Raw genomic sequence first — 21,367 nt, forward strand, 5'->3', positions numbered from 1 at the left:
ACTGACGGTATTGCTGACACGAACGGGCCTACCAAAACTGACGGTATCACTGACACGAACGGGCCTACCAAAACTGACGGTATTGCTAACACGAACGAGGCCACAGCCCTACCAGGACAACCGGCTCCGGCGGCCCGCGGCATCACAGTGGGGCCTCATAGACACGGCGGCGTGCGCGGCCGGCAAGTCCTAAGTGTGCCTGTGTGCCGGGCCCTGCACTGTCATCGGCGTGGCCCTGACTCAACCTCGGTAAGTGCTGATGGGTGCCTCACTGTCCCCAGGATGAACGTGGGTGTTGGGAGAGCAAAGAGCCCAGGAGCGGGCGCGGCACCACCCACCTGGGACTGCAGCTGCACCATGGCGGCCTCCATCTCCGAGTTGGACTCGTTCAGGTCTCGGATCTCCTGGTTCAGCTGCTTGATCTCCTCATCGTTCTCCAACACTGACCCAGAGAGAAACCTCAGTTGTGGCTCTGGGCCTCAGGCCTGAGCCAGAGTGCTGTGGAGAAGCCTGCTTTCTAGATGGAACCGAAACCCCCGTGCAGCAGAGGTCCCCTCTCCTGGCTCCCTGGCCTCATCTCTCTCAGGCTCATGCACCACTCCACACGCTGGAGAAGTCTGTCTTGACAATTGTGAGACGAGTGTTTACGGTTTGCCTCCTGAGCCGGATGGCAGGTGGAAAGCCTTAAATCTCTTTGGGAGGTATTAATTGCTAAATTAAAGATGGAAGTTTGTTCAGGCGATGCTGAATTTCCTCACTTAAGTGGGAATGGGTCACGCCTCTCCATAAACGCACAGCGTGTAGGCTCCACTGGACTCTGATCCCAGTGGCCACCAAAGCTGCATGTTAGTGCAGTCATGACCTCTTGAGGGCCAAGGGCCCCAGACACAGATGTCAAGAGCTTCAGAGCCAAGGTCCAAAATGCTCTCAGCTCAGGTCAAGGGATCTGCCTCAGCCACGACTCATTCCAGGAGGGCCTTCATCTCTCTGCCTTCTTCCCACCAGCACAAAAAGGAGCACAGCTCTCACTCACCCAGCACCCAGTCATAAGCAGGGAAATCCAGGAAGCCACCCTTACCGTCGCTGGTCTTGAACTTTGGGGTGAGGACCTCATCCCCTGGCAGTTTTCCCTTCTTTCCAGCAAATGTTGCTCTGGGACAGCCTGACAAGCTGGAAGCAGAGGCCATATATCATTCACCAGTGTAGGGTCACACACCAGAGCCAGTACAGGGTCACCTACCAGGGCCAGACGAGGGTCACACACCATGATCAATCCCGGGGTCACACACTGTGGGTTAATAGAAGGCACGTTCCACCTCACCCAGATCACCCGGAGGGCCTCCCTATGGCCAAACTGTGTTCTATGGGGAAGAAGAAGCTACATCTAGGCAGGGCAGAGGCTGGGAGGGAGACACTACAGATCTCACCTCATCTGGCACAGCCATAGCTGACCCTGCCTGATACTCTGAGCAGGGCTCCCTCTGGGGTCTAAGGTCCACAGGACCCTCTCGCCAGCACTTTGCAGCCCTGACCTCCCAGAGGAGCCTGTCCCCACTGACTCTGCCCCTGAGCTACCCCCAGGATGTGGTGGTAAGGACAGTCACCGGTCGCTCCTTCATATAGATACTCAAGCAGAAGAGTGCGTCAAAATGTGTCGATTCTCAGGCGTGATTTCATTTATGAAGTGATTGCAACCCCGCTGTAAGTAAAGGTTGAGGCAAGGTGGAATGTCCTCAGGAAGCCTGGAGTGAGTCTCCTCTGCCCTCCTGACCCCGGCTGCAGCAGCTTCCTTCAGTGGCCTTCCTGCCAGCTGCCCACGACAGACCTCGTCTCTCCTCTGCCTCCTGCCAGGGCCCCTCACTCACCGTGAAAGCTGAGTCCTTGCCAGCCAGCTGGCAGCCAGATAAGCCGGGCTCAGAGCTTCCGACGTCATCTCCTTTTGCCCCCTCTCCCTGGCTGCAGCCCCCCAGCTTATCATGGGGGCCAGACTGTTCCCAGCTCCAGCCACGTGACGGAGAGCTTGTGCTCCAGACACCTCAGGCCAAGCTGCTACCTCCTTCTCAAAGAGGACTTCCCTGTCCTCTTCCCTGCTTCAGTTTCGCCCAGAGCAGGCACCCCCATTCACCATACTAAGTATTTTGCTTATTTATTTGTTTGGAGAAGGCCTAGTTGTCCTTTTTGCCTCTGCTCTCTCTCCAGGGCTAGGTATGTGGTGTAAATGCTTTTGCTGAATGAATGAGTTAATTAATCTTGTAGGTAGAGAAAGGAAGGGAGACGGGAGGGGAGGGGAAGAAAAAGAAGAGAGGAAGAGGGAAGGAAAGGGGAAGGTGAGGTGGGAGGGGAGAGGGAGAGGAGGAAGGGGAGGGAGTGAGGGGGTAAGGAAAGAGGGGGTGGAGGGAAGGGAGGTGAGGGGGAGGTCAGAGGGGGAGGGACAGGAGAAGAGAGAAAGGGAGGGAGAGGGGAGGGGAGGGGAAGGGAGGGAGAAGGGAGGAGGGGAAAGAGGAGGGAAGGAGGGGAGGGGAGGGACGGGGAGGGAGCGAAGAGTCAGCATTGGCCCTCAGCCCAGATACAGGGTTTCTGATGGGACAAGGCACTCGTCACCATAGGGCACAGACAGGAAGTCAGGGTGGTGAAGCAGGGTCTCTCAGCATGGGGCAGGTGTTGGAGGGCAGGTGAGACTTGGTGAATCCTGCCCAGGCTCACTGCCAGGCAGTGAGGGGTCACAGGCCCCCTCGTAAGGCAGACAGGGGTCTCTGCCCAGAGTTCAAAGAAGAGGTATGAATGGGAGGGCAGGGCATAAGGTATAGGAAACAAACTTTGCCTAAGAAGCTGTCAGCCTGATAAGAGAACGTGTCAGACCCAGGGCTCTGCTCATGTGTGGCCTCTGTGTCCAGCATAACACCCAGCCTGGAAGGACTCCACCAGGACGTGGAAGGATGGCTCACGACGGGAGACACATGGCGAAGACACTGCCGATGCCATCACCTGGCACCGACAGACCCACTAGCCTGCCCCAGGCACTACCCATGTGGCCTTGCCTTTCCCTTGAGAAACCTGGATCACACTGAGCCCTGGTCTGGCCCTCCCTCAGAAGCTTCAGCCCCAGCCCCCAGGCGAGGGGCAGGGGGTGCGGGTGCAGTTACCTCCGGTGGGTGAGGAAACTCCCATTAGCATGGCCGGAGCCATCGCAGCCCGGGGTGGGGCAGGTTGGGCCTTCGTTCTTCAGGGACTTCCAGGAGAACGATGAGCCATTGAGGGAACCTTCCTTCTGCCTCCGGGCAGCCAGTGGGCAGCCGGACGCACTCCTGTGAGAGGCGTATTTTCCGCTGATGTGACCAAGACCCACACAGCCTGGAACTGGGCACCTGGGCACAGAAAGGCCAGGATGAGTACAGGGGCACCAGGGTTGGAAGCAGACGCCTGGAGACCCTCCCAAGCCAGACACAAGGGAGCCCAACATCACACATTAAAGGACTTCTGAGTAAGGCAGGGAGGGCAGCTGAGGTCCTGGAGCCTCAGGGAAGAACCCGCTCCTAATACGAAGGCCACGGGGCCATGCTCCCTCTTCTGCTTTGGTCTCACAGCCCCTGCATGGCTGGAGTCTCCACAGCCACCTTCTTTCCCTGCCCTCCAGCAGCTGTGACCCTGGGCCTGGGGGCTGCCCTCAGGTTCAGTCCAAGCCTTGCTGCTGGAGGCACTTCCATGTCACTCAGCAACGTGGAGCCATGTTGTCAGCTGAGATCACCCAGAGGCCACTCCCTGGGAGCTTGCATCAAGCATAGACCTGGGGGCCTATGGATCACAAGAGAATGACAAGGTACCCTAAGCAGGGGAGCTCAGGGACAGCAGGGGCCTGTCACCCCACAGCCTCCACGCCTGAGGCCAGTGCAATCAGGGGGTGATGCCCATAGATGTTGCAGCTTTGCCACAACTGAGATCTATGTTCTAGAAGGAAGAACACAGACCTCATGTTGGGGAGACCCCGCTAGGGTACCCCACAGTCACTGCTGCCTGAGGCTGGCCTTGAACAGTGTTTTCCTTTCCTTTGTTCAGGAGAGGGATAGCGGCCCTTATGAAAACAACATAAATTCAGACTGGCAAACGCCTCGGGCACAGTGTGAGCCAGAGACAAAGAAGACAGTACAGATGGCCCAGGGACGTGACCTCGCTGAGTGTCTGTCCCCGCTTCCTCAGGGAAGGACCTGGACCAGGATTTGGGGATCTGAGGGACCAGGTCATCCAGGAACCCACGCCAGGCCCAGGACAAGATCTTCAATCTGCAAAGTTGACTCTTCTCTCTCCAGCAAATGAAACTCACCCAAATTACCATTTGTCACACACTCACTGTGTGCTTTAGACCTGGAAACACAGGGTCCCAGGAGAGGACACCACTGCTCCCTTTAGCAGGAGCTCCACGGCGATCAGGAAAGTCAGGGTCAGCGCGGGAAACGTTCGGGCGGACAGTGGTGGGGGCGGGGGCGGGGGCCGCAGCAGAGGCTGCTGCTGCAGGGCTGAGATGGGGGCGCAGGCTGCACTGCTCAGGGGGAGGTTGGCAAGGCCTGGACAGGGAGGGCAGCTTCCGACTCCTTGCCCCCACACTCCGGGTCATCTCTAAAGCTGCCATTCTGGACCCTTCCAGCCACCTCGGCCAGGCCCTGGTTTCTCTCTCTCCACAGGCCCCTCTCCTGGTTCTTTTCCTTTTGTTAATCATCCCACCCACCCAGCCCTCAGAAACGGAGACATTCCCTGAGCCAGCCCAAGGTCATCTCATCCTCGTCCAGAGCAGAGACACTGCCAGGGCCCCTATGGGGGCTTTGGCAAGTCCACATTCAATGTCCAGTCCCCCTCAGATGGGCGTGTCCCCCTCAGATGGGGGTGCCTCCCAGCCATGGGGCCCTGGGGGCACCTGGGCCAGGCACAGCCGAGCTTGAGGTGAGGGCCTGGCCAAACGGGAGGTGGCTCTTCAGTCGCTCCACGCAGTCGAATCTGAATCATTACTATTATTTTTTGAGACGGACTCTCGCTGTTGTTGCCCAGGCTGCAGTGCAGTGGCACCATCTCAGCTCACGGCAACCTCCACCTCCCGGCCTCAAGCGATTCTCCTGCTTCGGCCTCTCAAGTAGCTAGGATTACAGGCACCCACCACCACACCCGGCTAATTTTTATATTTTTAGTAGAAATGGGGCTTCCCCATGTTGACCAGGCTGGTCTGAAACTCCTGACCTCAGGTGATCCACCCGCCTGGGCCTCCCACAGTGCTGGGATTACAGGCATGAGCCACTGTGCCCGGCCCAAATCAGAATTATTTTTACTCCTTTTCTTGCAAAACACTACTCCCCTCCATCAAGAGAAACTGTTGCTCTTCCCTTGAGTTGCATGCATGGAAGGTATTTCAGATTTCAGCTATGTTCTCTTTCTCACAAGATATGGTGTGGAAACTTTCCAGTTGTCAGGGACATCACGCTGAGACATGCTGGGGTGGGCGGGCAGCGGGCACTGAGCTGGTATGGCCTCTGTGCTCCCTAGCACGTGCTGGGCTGCAGAAGCCGTGTGTGCCAGTGACATGAGAAACATGGCCAGGACCAGGAACCAGAGGTGCATTTCACTTGTTGGGTGTCTGTGTGGCCAGGGGCAGCGTGGGCTCCCTCTAGGGACAATGGGCAGGGCACGGGGAGCATTCATTTCTTGACTCCCATGATGGAACCTCCGCAAGACTTACGACCAGTTACAAAGCTGTGGCAAAAGGATTTGCCACAAAGTGCCTGATGTGACTTAATTTTGAATAGTGCAGGCATGAGATGTCATAAAAGGGAACTCTTGCTCCACCAGGCTCTCCAAATCACAGCTCACACATGCTGACAAAATCCCATCCCTCAGCCTGACCTGACACATCTATTAAAGTTTCTGCTTTGATATGCATCTGTTTAAAGACGTGAGGCAATTACAAATGCAGTTAAAGTTTATGGCTGGGGGTATGGAAACCCTATAAAATGGACGTGTTAAGTGGGCAGGTTCCCTCTGCCACGGAACCATTAGGAACTTCATCTCTCCTGCAAATGCTGAAGCGTTTCTGAAAGTCACAGTCTCCACTTGACTGCAGAACTCTTGTTTTTTTTTTAAAGCTAAGTTGACAGCACATTCGAAAGGAAGACCATTTATTTTTCCTGGTTAATTTGAAAAATGCTGATCTTGATTTTAATCATTTGCAAACGCAGCACAATTCACTTATAATAGCCCTGCCAGCAGGACCGTTGCCAAACCCGTAAAGGTGTTGCCCTCATATAATCATAGGCGGATTCCTGGATTCTCAGGGGCAAAATGCTTTTCACCCACCTCAGCATTTAGTATGCAGCCTTCATAGCACTAACAACTACACATTTTGCATTGTTAATTTAGCATTTATTACAGTTTTATTGTAAAAAATTAAATAACTAAACAAGCTATAGCCTATCATACCAAACAGTGGGGCCCTCCCCTTCTGAAGGATGTGCTGTTGGCCAATCAGGCTCCTCCAGTGTGGCAGAGCAGGTGTTTGGGCCCAGCTGGAGCAAGCTACCAGGAGGGGCAACCCACTCTCAGGAAAAGTTGCCCCTCTCCAGGGGTGAGGTCTGGCTGCTCTTGGCCCAGCAGGTAACACAATCAGGGCAACCTGCTTCCTGTGAGCATGGCGGGTGGGCCCTGTCCACACCAAGCCAGCCCCAAGGCCCTGGGCAACAAGGTGTCCAGAGCCATCACTTCCACTGCTCACCTGCTGGGGAACTCACTGCCCATTTTGCCAGATGTCAACTCTGAAAGTACCTCAGTCCTGGGCAAACTAGCCAGTGGGTCAACCAGTTCAAGTCTGTGGCAAAGCATTGCCCCCACCTACAACTGGGCAGTGCAGGGAACCAGTTCCCTACTGGGAGAACAAGCTTGCAAGGACACAAACCCCCACTGAGTAGGGTAACACGCAGAGTCAGGTTCAGGGTTCACCTGTCAGCCCCCACCTTGCCCCAGTAAGAAGAGCAATAGAGGCGAGTCGTTTCGCCTCAAGGACTTGGGTCACTTAAGGCCGAGGATGTCCTCTTTCCTTCACCCAACAGTGTCTGGCTCCCAGCTTAGATCCTCCCAGGCTCTCTCAATCTACCAGCTCTCTGCATCAGTGTGTGGCTGGATGGACATGTGGGGTTCAAAGCTTTAACATCTTTCTAAGCATCCTCTGCTCCTTGGCTCCTGCATCTTACCTTTCCTGCCAGACCAAAGTCTACAGGCTGCAAGGCCCTGGGGCCACCCTGAGGCCCTGGGTCCCACTCCCAGGTGGTCCTAAGACACAGGTCGTGGGGTGCTCTGCTTCTCCCTGCCCCATCAAATACTTCAGACCTGAGAAGCCCGGAGGACCTGCCACCCATGCCCTCCAGACAACATCCGGTGTCGGGTCTGACTGTGCCATAAATGGCATGGTAATCTCTGTGACCTGAACGACAGCCCCGATGAGTTCCGGGAAGAAGCAGTGGAGCCTAACTAACCTGGGACGTGCACTATTATTTCTTCTTCTGGCCTCAATGACAAGGCCATTGGAGTTCGTAACTGACCTTGGTCAACCTCATGACTCCACACCCCACGACCCCCTCCGAGCTTGCAAAAAAACGCCAACGGTAACTTCTGTAGCTTTCCACTGCCCACCCCAAACCTATAAAACCAACTCCTAACCCACCACCCTTCGCCGGTTCCATTTTCGTCCTCAGCCCCGCCACACCCGGGTGAACAAACAGCCATGTTGCTCACACAAAGCCTGTTTGGGGGGGTCTCTTCATTCAGAGGGCGCACGCTTTAACATCCAGGGCTCACATCTTTGTCAGTACCCATGTGCAGGGTATAAGAGCTTCCATAAAAACGAATGTTGGCATTGATCAGTTTGGTGACCGGTCGTATTAAAGAAAAGGGAATCCAGTAGGGGGATTTTTTACATTATAGAACACAGGAAAACCCCAACTCTGCAAAGCAACGAAAGAGCCAGCATGGCCCAACCTACTTCATCAGCTCAGGGTCCTCCTTGTCGTCCTTGGTGGGCGCCACCTTGACTCCACTTTTCTTTGCACGAGGACAGCCAGACAAGCTGATTTTGAAAGAGAAAAAAAGGCCGCCTTAGTGCTAGAGCAGCAGCTTCTCACACCAGTCATCTCATCCTCTCCCCTCAAGCTCTGTGACCCCAGGTGGGGGTGAGAGGGAGTGAGGGCCACTGATGGATCAACTGTAAGAAGCAGAATCCAGACACAAAGCCTTCACACAAGGGAGAAGGATTGAGCATGGGAAGCATTACCATGAGCTCCTAACCCTCACCCTTTGTCATTTTATCTTACTGCAGAGGACAATCTAATCAGGTCTGGAAACAGCAACAATTCAGATTAAAGAGATGAAAATGGACTCTAGCTGTCAGCAACATTAGTGTCTTCTAATCTTCATCTAAGGAAAAGATTCCCTACCCACCCGAGGCCCAGGACCTGAGGGTGTGGCAGGCTCACCTCCGGTGTGAAGCGTAGTTCCCTGTGATATGGCCAGAGCCATCACAGCCAGGCGTGGGGCACCTGCAGAAGAATGCAGAACTGGAACCAGAGCCCATGAAGATGTTTAGCCCTGGCCCAGAGCCCTGGGACCCCCAGAGGAAAGCCTTCTGGGCTCAGCCCTTGAGTGGGCCCATCCACATTTCCTTGTCCAAAGAGGAATGCCACCCATGTTCTCCCCAGCTGCCCGCTGCCAGCAACAGGGTGTCTGATGCGATCATCTCAGGGTTTTAGTACTTTGCTCCCCAGTCTCCCCAAGGGAGACCAGGAAGTCTGAGATGAGAGCAGCAAACTGCTGCTCCAGGAGGGGTTTACACTGAGACACCCACGCTGGGCGCGGGGACAGGCCTACAGGGCGCACTGCAGCCAAAGGACACGATGGGCTCCCAACTTGGACGTCTGTAGGGTCTAGGCTGGACTAAAGGCACTCGAACATCTAAGCCATAACTTTAAGTATGAGCGCTCCAGATCCTACAACCAGCTCATCTTCTTGGACAGGCTGGGAGCTTGCCCTCACCTAGGGCTGCCACCACAGGCTGGTAAATGAACAGAGGCTTTCTGCACACCACTGCATAGCAGATGGCGCTGGCCATGCCAGGCCTGGTATTGTGTAGCACGACCACAGAGTTCACACAGCCAGTGGCTTACAGCAGAGAGTAAGGAGGAGACACACAAACACAAAAGTCCCAGCTTTATATACCCAAAAATACTTGGTGAATGTATCACATAAGGTGGTAAAAAATTCCGCTTTAATATCACAAGCATGGATGTCATTTTCTACCGAATGTCCACTGAGGAAAAAGATGTGAGTTCCTGCTGGTGTTACAGAGTAGGAGAGACGGCCTGATTCTGCGGGCAGATCCGTCCCCCGTCAGGCCTGCTCTCTGCGCCTCCCCTCACGGGTTTCCTGACCCTGCAGGAGCCAGGCAGGAGTTCAGTGCTCATGTCCAGATCACTTGCTACTCATGGGCACTTGGCTGTGGTGCTCAGACCCCAGGGAGGACACCCCACTTTCTGCACTGACGGCCCTTCCTCACTAGTCTTCCACCAGAACACGTGACATCTGGCCACTGGGCAGGACATTTCGCTCGGAGTAAGACAAAGCTGGGCACTGCCTGGAGCCCAAAAGGCTCTGACGTCACAGCAGGGCGGCCCCCATCTCCTGCAACCTTGTCTCCTACCACTAGGAGTTTTCTCGAGGTTCCTCCTGGGGAGTCTCGAATTCCCTCATCCTCGCCCCGTGGGCCAGGCATTGGATACTTTGCTGTACAGCCCAGAGAACTGAAGATAGCCTGCCTCTCCTTCCTGGTTTGACAGCTGTTCAAGTGGCCACTTGGGGCTCCAACTCCTTGTGTCAGTGGCAGGAAAGCAGCGGGTAGAGCTCAGGGTCAGCGCGGTGGGCAAGTGGCCACTCAGGTGGCTACGGTGACACACCCACAGTGGCTCCAGGCCTTGGTGGGGGTAATAACAGCCGAGCAGATACTCTTGATGGCATCTGTGAGCAAGTCTCAGGTGGCAGTATAACCCCTGGGGCCGGCAGGTGCTAACACACGGGAGGCCACACTGCACTTCTCACTGATGCCTGATTCAATGGCTTTTCTGGAGTCATGGCCAGGAGAGGAAAGTGCTCACATAGTCAGAGGAGCAGGCATCTCTTCTGCAGGCCCCTATGGCCCTGTGGACACCCAAGGTCAGCTGCAGGAGTCTAGAGCCACCTTCACCACTCCCACCACGTGCTTCTGAGTGCCCCATCTGGGCAGAAAGGGGCGCCATGTCTGAGAAGCACCTCTGCCTTGCAATACACAGCAGGTATCACCTCTCTAAACCCCATCCCTGTGCTGGGGACAGACCTCCTTCACCCTGCACAGAGCCCGCCATGGCCTGGCAGGTATGTGGCTGCAGCTCAACTCCCAGCGCAAGATGAGCTGAGTGGCCTGAGGCAGCCATGCCCTCCTAGCCCTGTGCCCAGTCCTTGACTTGGGATTCACTTAAAACACAGAAAACAGATCATCTGACTGTCTCTGCAGCCAAGTGTACATAGGGAGGTCATGAAAGGAACCTCGTTTGCCCCAAGGCCACCCTCACCCATGGCTGCCACAAGGCTGATCAGGAGGAGCCAGTGCCTGGTGCCCCCTCAAACAGGAGGTGTCAGAGAGCAAGGGGGTTGGTACATCAGAACACATGGGGGCACTACCACCATCGTCCCAAGCTCATGCAGTGGTCTGAGGAAGGACAGGAAGTGGCCTCCCGTGGAAAGTCTGCCGGGGGAGAGTGGAGTTTCTGAAGGAGCCTGGGAGCCTTGGCTGCCAGCCCAATCCTTGCTGATGCTGATGAGTGATTCCTTTTCACACATGGGAGACTTTTGGTCGTTATTTCTAAAGTGTAGGCTAAAGTTCTTCACAGGCTCTTCGTCTTAAAAGAGCACTAACTCTCCCAGATGGCCATGTGTCCAGGCCCGGATGGTGCCAAGCTCCTTCCCATCAGCCCTGAGCATCCACTTCGCAGGACAGAAAGGACGTTGTGACATTTGGGGCCACGGAGTGCATGCGGCCACACTTCTCACTCTCAAATTATTCAGGCCCTCACGTGGGAGCACCATGGAAACTAACCATAGAAAAGAAAACAGAGCTGGAAAAGGAAGAAGGGATGCAAGAAAGATGGCAAGAGAGGAAGGAAAGAGGGAGAGAGGGCAAGCCCAGGGGCTGCAGGAATGAGCGTTTCATCTCTGGGCTTCTAGGACTAGACAATGTGGGTGGGGCAGAATGAATGAATAAATTAATGTGTGAATCTGCTGTGGTGATCTAAGCCTCAGAAAATGCTTATGTTGAAGCTCTTAACTTCCAGAAAGGAAATCGAGATGGTGCACCTTGTCCCCGCTAGTGGGAACTGATGACACACTCCTCCTGGCTGCTGGGGCCAGCCCAGCCTCCACAGAGGAACGGAGACAAGGCTGTTGTTGGGAGGCTATGGGAGACCTACCCTTTCTGTCTGGCTCTGAGCCAGCTAAGGTCCCTAGAAGCCTTGAGCAATTTCATTTCCTCACCTTAGAGGCACCAGTGCCCAGGCTCCTGTCCGGCCCCACAATGGAATGGGCCAGGGTGTGTTGGCCTGGAATCAGGGCCCCCAACACAGAGGCCTGTGGGAGGAAGGGACACCCCTGGAGAGGGGTGGCCTAAGGAGAAAATAATAAGAACCCCTTCCTCCAAGGCCTCAGCTCAATCCCAGTGCCCAGGACGAGCTCCCCATGGCTCAGGGTCACACAGACTGTGGAGTCACAGCTCAACTGGAGGCATGAAACCAAAGGCAGTAACAGTCCCTGACTCCGGCCCCAAGAGGACACTCATACCTGGAAACCTCTGGGTGCTTGCACCTGGCTGTGCAGGGCTGTCAAGCAGGCTAGCGTGTGCCCGCGGGGCCTGCCTTGCCCACACATTATGGGCAGGGAGGTGCAGAAGCAGAAACAGGTGGGCCCAGCAAAGGGAAGGTATGGGCACGGAGGGAGGGCATCAGGGCCAAAGCAGAAGCAGCCGGAGCATCGCAGGAGGAGGGAGGGCAAGGAGCTTTATCTTCATTATCATTTAGCAAGCGACACACAGCCTGCGGCCTGCCGAGCCACGGCAGGGCTTACATTTCTTGGCCGATTCTGGGCTTTTCCCAGATTTCTAGGGCAGTGGGAAAGCAGGCCCAGGCAGCCCTGTCGGGGGTCTTCAGGAGAGGCTGGAGGATGGGGGATGGGGCAAGAGCAGCGCAGGAGCCTGCAGCAGCCCCCAGCCCCCAGTGGAGAGGCAAGCGGCAGAGCTCAGAGCAGGGGACACAGACAGAGCAGCCCCAGCCAAGCAGAATCGGCCCTCCATGGCCCTGCCCCTCTGCCCGTCTCAGGAGAGCTGGGGCTAGCTGAGGCGTGGCACCTTGGAGAAGGCTGATTTTGGCAGGAGCCTCATGGAAGGAGAGCAGAGCAAAGGTGCCGCCCGAGAGACAGGCGGTCAGGGAGCGCAAACATACTTGAGGTCAGCAGAGTGGGCAGCCATGAGGTTTCTGAGGCTCTTGTCAGCAAGAGGGCAACCAGAGAGGCTGAAAGAGAAGAGATGGGATATTGGGGTAAGCCAAAGAGGGGGAGCAGAGGAGGAGAGGAGGCAGACCCACCACGTGGCGCCCAGGCCAGGCCAGACCCGAGCGGGAGACAGACCTGCGGTGGGAGGCGTAGTTCCCGGTGATGTGGCCAGTGCCGTCACAGCCAGGGGTGGGGCAGCTGACAAAGGAAAGACAGCATCAGACCAAAGAGTAGCGTGCACCTGCAGGGAGGGCGGCTGGGGCCCACTCCTGGCTCACCCGCAAGCTAAGCCTGGTTCCTCCTCCCCTCCGCCCTTGAGGCGCAGCCCACACCTCTCAGACTAGAAGTTTCTTCCACACAACTTAAGAAGAAAAGAAAACCAAATTAAAGTCGAGCTTAAAGTTAGGGTGCCTCTGATGCACATGTGCTGTGTGTGCACATGCACATGCCCAAGAATACTGAGGCTGGGAGCTTCTCCCTTTCCAGGCCCTGGAGCAGCCAGGCCGTCCCTGGATCCAGCCATTCCCAGGAGGACAAGCCAGAAGTGTGAGGATACAAGTGAGGTTCCAGGTGGGGAGAAGAGAGACCCCAGAAATGGACGCTGAGCACATGTGGCAGGTGCCAGGCACAGCCTCTGACAATCCCCTAGAGAGGAGGCTGGCAATGAAGGTTGACCAGAAGGTCACTGACATCTGACTTACATCCATCAGCAACTCTGTCTGTTCCAACCCCGTGAGGACCAGCTCAGGCACGCGGCATCGGGGCCAGCCAGGCTGACAGAGATGAGTGTGGCAGTCCTAAGGCAGTACATTCCAAGCCTTGGGCACGGAGCCCAGGGCAGAACATGCCCAGCTGCGGCCTCAGGGAGAGGGCCGGGTCCCCGGTTGCCCCGAGGGCTTCCTGTGAAGCTCTCTGCTGAACTTCTCCACCCTCTCCCTGCTCTGCTCTGTCCTGCTCGGTGTGCTTGGCCAGGGGATTTCTTTGTTCTTAATCACTTTTAGAAGATTGCAGTAAAGCCCAGCACAGAGCAAAGGTGTTGGGAAGCCTCTGACTGCCCTGGCTCCTGTCGCAGGCTGCCCGGCTCAGGGTGGTCAGGACATGTCGGGGGAAGGCTCAGCAGACTCGGCCACCATGGGTTGGGACCAGGGCCTGTTCCTCCCCAGGCCACAGAGGGTCTCCTAGGAGTTGTGTCAGCCAAAGCAGAGACTTACGTGAGCAGCTCCTTCTTTATGTCCTTGGAGAGAAACTTCAGCTTAAAGTTGGTCAGGGTGACTTCCCCCGGATACTTCCGCTCCTCAAAATTCTCTTCCGACACTTCCTGGTCATCTGCTTCAGAAGAAGCAAAAGAATGGGCTGCTGGCTCTGACTGCAAAAAACCAGCAGGGAGATGTTTTAACCGGCTGGCGGGGAGGCCTGGGCGCCCAACCCGGTGGGCGAGGGAGAGGGACCCTTCAGGGTGTCCACAGAAACACTTCCCGGAGTCTCCTGTCTTCTGGATAAGGGAAGAAGGCGTAACTCCCCCCAGCAAAACACAGAAGACAACAACCCTGAGGGGCTGGATTCCTCCCCCACTTCAGCCAGAGCTCCTGAGCCGCCCTAGAAACGGGGAGACCTGGTGCCGCCCAGGGTGGCAGGCTCCTGACACCCTCCTCGGCCTCAGGCATGTGGGTCCCGCCACCATGTCACTCCATAGTGTAAACATCAGCATACAGTTCCCTTCAGAGCCAGGGATGGCACTCAATAGACACTAGGCACTAAATAAGTGTTCTTGAAATGTCCTGAAGATGAGATGGCACAGTGAGGGTAATAACATACAAATTACAAGGCTGGGTGCTGTGGCTCACGCCTGCAATCCCAGCACTTTGGGAGGCCAGGGCGGGAGGATCACAAGGTCAGGAGTTTGACACCAGCCTGACCAACATGGTGAAACCCCGTCTCTACTAAAAATACAAAAGTTAGCTGGGCGTGGTGGGGCATGCCTGTAATCCCAGCTACGTGGGAGCTGAAGCAGGAAAAACGCTTGAACCCGGGAGGCAGAGGTTGTGTTGAGCCAGGATGGTGTCACTGTACTCCAGCCTGGGCAACAAGAGCAAAAACTCTGTCTCAAAAGAAAAAACATACAAATTATGGTAACTACAGTGATCTGGACACCACCTGGCCCGACATTCCCACCAGGGTGATGCCTTGACCACAGCAGGTACTTGATAAAAGCGTCAAACTGAGTGCTGGGTACGGGGGATCAGGGCTCTGGACGCGGGTCAGCAGGGCGCAGTCCCTCCCGCAGAGGGGCCTGGGGCCCATGGAGGGGCAGAAGGCCAACATTCTGCAGATGCTGTAACCAGCGCTCAAATTCCAGTCCTGACAAGTACTCACATGTGTCCCGGGCAAGTGGCTCAGGCTCTTGGGGCCCAGATGCCACACTTTCAAACTTGAGATAACAGCAGCCCTTCATGGGTTTTTGGGGGGTCCAATGAGGAAATACCCATGAAGCACACAGCCCAGCATAATAACAGTCTTTGGATAATTGGAAGTGGACCTTGTTGTGGGCTCCCAGGCTGCTCCTCTATAAAATGGGGTGATTGTGAAGCCCACCTGAGGGTGGGATGAGGGCCAGTGAGGAGGAATTCTGGCTCCCACTGAGGCCGGATTATGGAGGGGGCCTGATCCAGCCCCCACCCTTCATAGGGCCGTAGCCCCACCTCCCTCATTCCTCCTTGGGGGTCTGGCCCTGCTCCTTCCTCAAGGACCCCCTTCCACCTCCTGAGGGGCTTACAAGGAGGGGAAGGAGAGAGAAAGGGGCCTGCTAGTCTCACAGATGCGGCTGGTACCGCCTAGACCCTGCGCTGCCCTCAGAGCTGGACTCCTCGGGAAAAAGCCCAGAATTCGCTTGGCTCTGAGGGCTCTTCTTTCACGTTTTAAGGAACAACTAAAAAAGGAAGGATCCCCTGCTTCCCAGACGACATTTCCAACACCCACACCAGGTTGGTCCTGGTCTCAGGGACCTGTCACTGCCCACATTGGAAGATCCTAAGCCCAGGACCCCTGAACCAGGAGTTCTCTCATGGGCTCAGCCCAAGGAGCCAAGTGGCTGGGCCCCTGTCTGGACAGCAGGTCAGCTCTGCAGGGTGCCAGGAGGCTCAAAATCCAAGAAACCCAAGTTTTTCCCCAATCAGCTCCTGGGATCTGAAAGATGCCCTTCTCCTCCCCATGCTTCCAGGATGCCCACACTGGTACTGGCCACCATGCTCCACAGGGGTGAGAAGACCACCTTCTTCTCTACAGACAAGCCGACAGCATGGCCCTGCTGCGAAGATCCCACCCAGAGGGTGGGCCCCTGAGTCCCAGCTGCTCAGAAAATGAAGGGCTTTTCATAGAAAGTGATGGCTCCCCCAGAGCCTCCGCAGGGAGCCTGTGAGGAGGAGCTGCCTTGAGAAGCCAACGTTACAATAGCCTCAGGCAGGGCGAGCTGGCTGCAGCCGCCTGACTGCTCGCCCAGGCGCCCTGCACCCACCTCCTCAGGCTCTTCCTCTCTCAGGCGGCTAGGCTTGGTGTAGTCCAGGGGCCGGTCCCACTCGTCCTGGCGGGAGGCCTGGCTGGACTGGGGAGAGGTCATGGAGCTGCTGGGGGCGCTGGTGCTGCTCTGGCGCTGAGAGGCATCGGGAGACTTCACACCAGGGCTGCTGCTGCAGCTGCTGCTGCTGGGGAAAGCATTTTCTCGTTTGCGGTGTTTGTGCATGCTCAAGTCCAGGGTTCCATTTTCATCTACCTCAATATCCACAGACTGTAATTGCAAAGGTGAAATCTGTTAGCGATTCCAGCCCCTTCCCGTGTGTGCCTTCCGTACATTTCAATCAAATACACAGAGTCCAGAACACGGATTCCCATGTAAGGAAACAGAACGACAAGAACAGACAGGCAGTGAGAGAAAAAAATCCAACTGCCGTTTCCTTATTTCCCACAAAGGAGGCCCTACAATTCCTCTTGCCTCCCAACAGCACAAAAACCAGTCCCCTGAGACGTGTCATAAACCAGGGGAAAACTAGGTCCTCTGATCAAGAAGAAGGAGTCAGCAACCAGAGGACTCTGCGGGAAACATATGTGAACAGGGCACCTGCACCACCCTGGACTCGGAAGGAAACACACAGGAATGTGTGCGCACCACCCTCAGGCTCAGAGCGAGACGCACGGGACGGTGCGTGCTCAACCTCACGCTCAGAGGGAAGCGCGCGGGAGCGTGTGCTCACAGCCCCGGGTCTCCCTTCACTCAGCGCACAGGGTTCTCTTGGGGGACCCCTCCAACAACCTCTGCAGTCCTTGGGACACAGCCAGGAGGGAGAAAAGTAAGAATGAGAATTGCCAACTAGACACTAGCCATTCCTAGGGATGTTTTGTGCAGGGAACGGATAGGTCTGACTGCAATTCCACTAACTCACCTCTCCAAAGAAAGGCTCTGTGCGGATGCACTAACCTTGCTGGGCAGGTCCTGTGGCTTCGTGCTGAGGTTCTCAGGCATCTCCCAGCAGCGCGTGGAGAGGTTCAGGATGGCAGTGGCGGCCATGTGTGCAGCTTCGGCGTCGTGCGAATAGTCAAAGCCTGCAGAAGAGGATGAAGTGCTCCTCACATAACTACTGGAGGGGCTGTGCCTGGGGGAAGAGGCCTTTGGGAAAGGTTTAGCTGCAAAAAGGGAACAACACCAGGCTGATATACAACTTGAAAAGAGGCAGCAATGCAGACAAGTCAGTGGGGAGGGGGACTTTGGGAGGGATGGGAGGGCCCAGGGCACAGCTGCCGACGTTGGCCAGGGGCTTGGCCACCCATCCACTCCCAGGCCTTCACATACCTCACTCCCACCCACCCTCCTTTAGGGAACTGAGGAGACAATCTCATTTCTGGCTCAATGAAAACGTGCGCAGAAAGAGTAAACATCTCCAGGACATCCCAGCAGTCCTGATATTTCAAACAAAAATAACTTGTCTATCAGAAGCTGAAGCATTCTGTGAAGAGGATAAGTGTCCTGCCACATCACCCAAATGGGAATTTTGTCACATCATCTCAAAAGGGTGTACTCATATTTAGGCTGACTTGGTGTCCCCAGTAACCGTCACTGCCTTAAAAAGTAACATTATTGCTCAAACGAACATGACAATGAAGGCATGGAATGTCATCTTTTCTAGTAATTGTACTATAGCCACAAAATCACTCTCAAACACAATGTTCTCAGTAATCACAATGTCACCAGTATATCCACAAAGGTCCAGATATATGGAAAACTAATGGTGGGGTCCCCTCTCCAGTGGCACCATTGCGTTCCTGCATCCAAGCAGGCATGTGTGTGCCCAGAGGCCGGAAGTCCTCCATCCCAATGAGCAGGCTCTGTCAAAGCCAGGAAGAGAGGCTCGCGCCACACTGGCAGCTGCATCAGTCAGTACTTTTAATAATTCTCATGCAGGAAGGTCGTCACTGTCGGGTTTGGGGCTGACGAGATGCCGCTCCCAATCTCATGTGTACATGCAGCGCTTTTCCATTTCGCCAGCGTTTCCAGGGCTAATGGGCTTATTCCACAAATTAGGGTGGTAAGTGACAAGAAAAGACTGAAATTGTTCTCAAAGATTTGTAGGAATGATTCTGTCAGTACAATTACCCAGAAAATTTGTTACTAATGTCACAAGCAACACGTTGTATCCAGTAAGTTGCCCCCCTCAGGAAAGCAATGGCTTCCTGCCAGGATACGGGCCCCACCCAGAGGCAGTGTGAGAAATGGACCCCGCTGCATTGGGGTTAAGCAGGTTACATGAGGTCAGTGGGGAGAGGGGGATCTCCCAGGGTTAGCCATGTTGGTGAACTTGCTCTGATCTTTGGACATACAGGCCCATAACAGATCAGGATTTTGTTTCACAAATAATTAGGAGACACATAAATGTTGACGGTGAACATAAAGGTGGCAGCATGATTGAGATGCAGGCCCCAAGAAAGCCACCACGATGCCCACTGAGACAGCTAAGACCTCCAGCCTGCATCGTGGTCCCCCCATGACAGCAGAGATTCCCTCCCGACTAGCTCCTCGAGAGGGTCCCTCCTCCACTGCCCCCTGAATCCTGCCCTTCCCAGGAGCAACGCAGAAGAGAAACAAGAACAATTCTCCCCAACTTACATTGGAAGGCTTTAGGTGAGGTTTCGCTGGTCTGAATCTTTGGGGCAAGCATGCGTTTGCCAAAAACCTGAGCATCGAAACTTGCGTAGTCAAAGGTGACCTTGGAGAACTTCTCCAGCTCCTTGGCCAAGTTGGCCCTGGGCGTGGCGGGGGCCACGTTGGGCCGGTAGCTCCCATATGGAGGGACCTCGAGCTGTTTCACGAAGCACATGGGCCTGGGGTGCAGTACAGGGATGCACAGCCAGTGAGATGGGACCCGGGGTTCCCGTGCCACCCTCCCCAACTCCAATCCACAGCCCAGGCAGGGGCCTCACAGCGTCTAGTGAGGAAGGAGACTCGGGGAGGCACTCCCCTGCACTGTCCGCCACTGAAGCTGGGCAGAGTTCCACCTCCCAGGGTCAAGGGCTCTCAGAGCAGGCCTGTGAAGAGTTGCCTACAGTGTGGAAGCAATAGGACCCTCGATAATCAATGGCCTGTTCTGCTGATGGCTTCAGCTAGAGGTGGGAGGACCTAAGATTTTCCCCAGAACTTAGGAGAGCAGGTTTCAAACAGCTCAGCTGCAACTGGAGTGAGGACTGGACGGGAGCCAACGTTGCAAAGCCCAGGCCCGCAGCAAGCCACTCCAGCCACATAGGCCCGCAGCAAGCCACTCCAGCCATGTAGGCTGGCAGCAAGCCACTCCAGCCACATAGGCCAGCAGCAAGCCACTCTCTAGCCACGTAGGCCGGCAGCAAGCCACTCCAGCCACGCAGGCCGGCAGCAAGCCACTCTCCAGCCACGTAGGCCGGCAGCAAGCCACTCCAGGCAGAATCACCTAGAACTCCCCAGCGAGGAGGAAGTTGAGGAATCTGGAGGAGGCAACCACTAGACTGAGGAGCCGTGTCAGGTGCATTTCTGAAGAGTGGCCTCAGGGCCAGGCCTGACCCTTCTTCACTCAGCCGGGGACTCAGCCCTCAGCTGTCCTCTTCTGAAAGCCGTGCTGACGTGGACCCTCAAGGAACTGCTGGGTGGGTTAACAACAGCCATGAAAAGGCTACTACAAGCACTCAGTTCACGGCCACTAACGCTCTTGGAAGACTTCAGGATTTTACAAGCACAAAAGATGGCATGAAGAAACTGGCCCAGAAGGCACAGGAGGCGGGAAGACTGGTGGTAGATGCTGGAGACCACACAGGCACAGAGGGGCTTCTGAACCTAGCAGCTCAGAGGAGAGGAGGTCCCGACAAGCAGCCATGGCTTTCTTGGTTCCTGTCTGGACCAAGCAATGACTTCCATCTGGAAAGTGTGCAATCAGCGGAACTAAGAGGAGCTAACAGTGGCAGCCTCCAAGGTTCTGGGTGCTACAAGAACTTAAGTGCGGACTAAGAGCACGGCCCAGCACAGAGGACCTCCAGGCCAGCCCTTCACAGGACCAGCTGTGATGGGCCTGGGAAAACCGAACACTACCAGGAATGGGTGTGTTCTCCTTCTCTAGGAAGGGTGGGAGCCCCGGGATGGACCCTGGCCCTGGTGGCAGATAGAAAAGTTGCTAAGAGTGAGGCCAGGAGGGAAAAAGCTAACTTTAAACTTAACACTGGGTCAGGTGTGGTGGCTTATGTCTATAATCCAAGCACTTTGTGAGGCCAAGACAGGTCTCTTGAAGCCAGGAGTAAGAGACCAGCTTGGGCAACACACTGAGGCCCTCTCTACAAAAATGACAACATAGTAGCCAGGCATGGTGGCACACCTGTATTCCCAGCTACTCGGGAGGCTGAGGTGAGAGGATGACTGAGACCAGGAGTTTGAGGTTATGTTGAGTTATGATTGGCACCACTGACTCCAGCCTGGGCAGCAGAGTAAGACCCTATCACTAAAAATAATAATAAAAAACTTAACGCCAGTACCACTTTTGATGGCTTCCTTGTCCAAGGCTTCCGTCAGAATCTGCAGACTTATTGTCTGCCATGCCAACAAAGCTTTGCAAAGCCTGTCCTCACACCCAAAGTCCGACAACCAGAAATGTGGGCTAGGTAGAATCAACAGAGCCTAATGGGAGGCCTCCTCCACCTAGCCACAATCTCCAGCGTTCAGTGAGTATTCACCACGGGCTGAGGGCGGCAGGCTGTCACTTGAGCCTCATCAGCGACTCAGTTTGTTGTCCTACTTTTATAAGTGAACAAACTGAGGTCCTGGTCTCAGGGAGTGCAGTCTCCAAGGTTGTAGCCTGTTTGACACCCCTCCCTGGCCTCACCTGGCTTCACACGGGGGCCAAATCTGTGGTTTGACATTTTATCGGTGATTTAGATCAAAGAGGGAAAGGATCGAATTAGCAACTGACAAGAAGCTGGAGGGAACAGCAGACAAGGGAGAAAAAGCAGCTTCAAACCATAGTGAGAGCCAGCTGGCAGAAAGCAGCCTGCTGGGACCCGCAGGGCTGAAGGTGCCCCATGGGTGGGATGGCAAGGATGCCCGTACAGCAGGAAGGCAGTCTCTGTCCTCCACCTAGAGATCCCACGTGTGGGAACTGCACCTTCAGAGGAACCCTCTGGAGCAGGCCAGGGAAGGGCCTGGGTATGACACAGCCAGGGTCAGTAGCCAAGGTCATCTGGCTGGGGCTTTGCCAATTATGTGCCAGGGAGGAGCCAG

General features: G+C 55.5%; 1 protein-coding gene across 10 annotated transcripts in view; it reads right to left on the reverse strand.

Annotated features, from left to right (window-relative positions):
* The window catches only part of MYT1 (myelin transcription factor 1), a 69,980-nt gene that overhangs the window by 4,469 nt on the left and 44,144 nt on the right, over positions 1 to 21,367 (reverse strand). For 6 of the 10 annotated variants that reach the window (XM_032257063.1, XM_032257058.1, XM_032257061.1 and 3 more), the window contains 11 exons: positions 18,743 to 18,957; positions 17,060 to 17,265; positions 16,103 to 16,372; positions 13,803 to 13,957; positions 12,727 to 12,789; positions 12,543 to 12,611; positions 8,502 to 8,564; positions 8,012 to 8,095; positions 3,144 to 3,365; positions 1,079 to 1,170; positions 339 to 442 (listed from right to left, as the gene is read on the reverse strand). In XM_032257063.1, the coding sequence (XP_032112954.1) occupies positions 339 to 442; positions 1,079 to 1,170; positions 3,144 to 3,365; positions 8,012 to 8,095; positions 8,502 to 8,564; positions 12,543 to 12,611; positions 12,727 to 12,789; positions 13,803 to 13,957; positions 16,103 to 16,372; positions 17,060 to 17,265; positions 18,743 to 18,957 (1,543 nt within the window). Of the gene's footprint in view, positions 1 to 338; positions 443 to 1,078; positions 1,237 to 3,143; positions 3,366 to 8,011; positions 8,096 to 8,501; positions 8,565 to 12,542; positions 12,612 to 12,726; positions 12,790 to 13,802; positions 13,958 to 16,102; positions 16,373 to 17,059; positions 17,266 to 18,742; positions 18,958 to 21,367 lie in introns of those variants that run through there. The other 4 variants (XM_032257060.1, XM_032257057.1, XM_032257056.1 and 1 more) reach the window with 3 other exon arrangements.

This window comes from Sapajus apella, unplaced genomic scaffold (assembly GCF_009761245.1).
Source record: "Sapajus apella isolate SASKATOON/1434 unplaced genomic scaffold, GSC_monkey_1.0 scaffold96, whole genome shotgun sequence".
NCBI classification, from domain to species: Eukaryota; Metazoa; Chordata; class Mammalia; order Primates; family Cebidae; genus Sapajus; species Sapajus apella.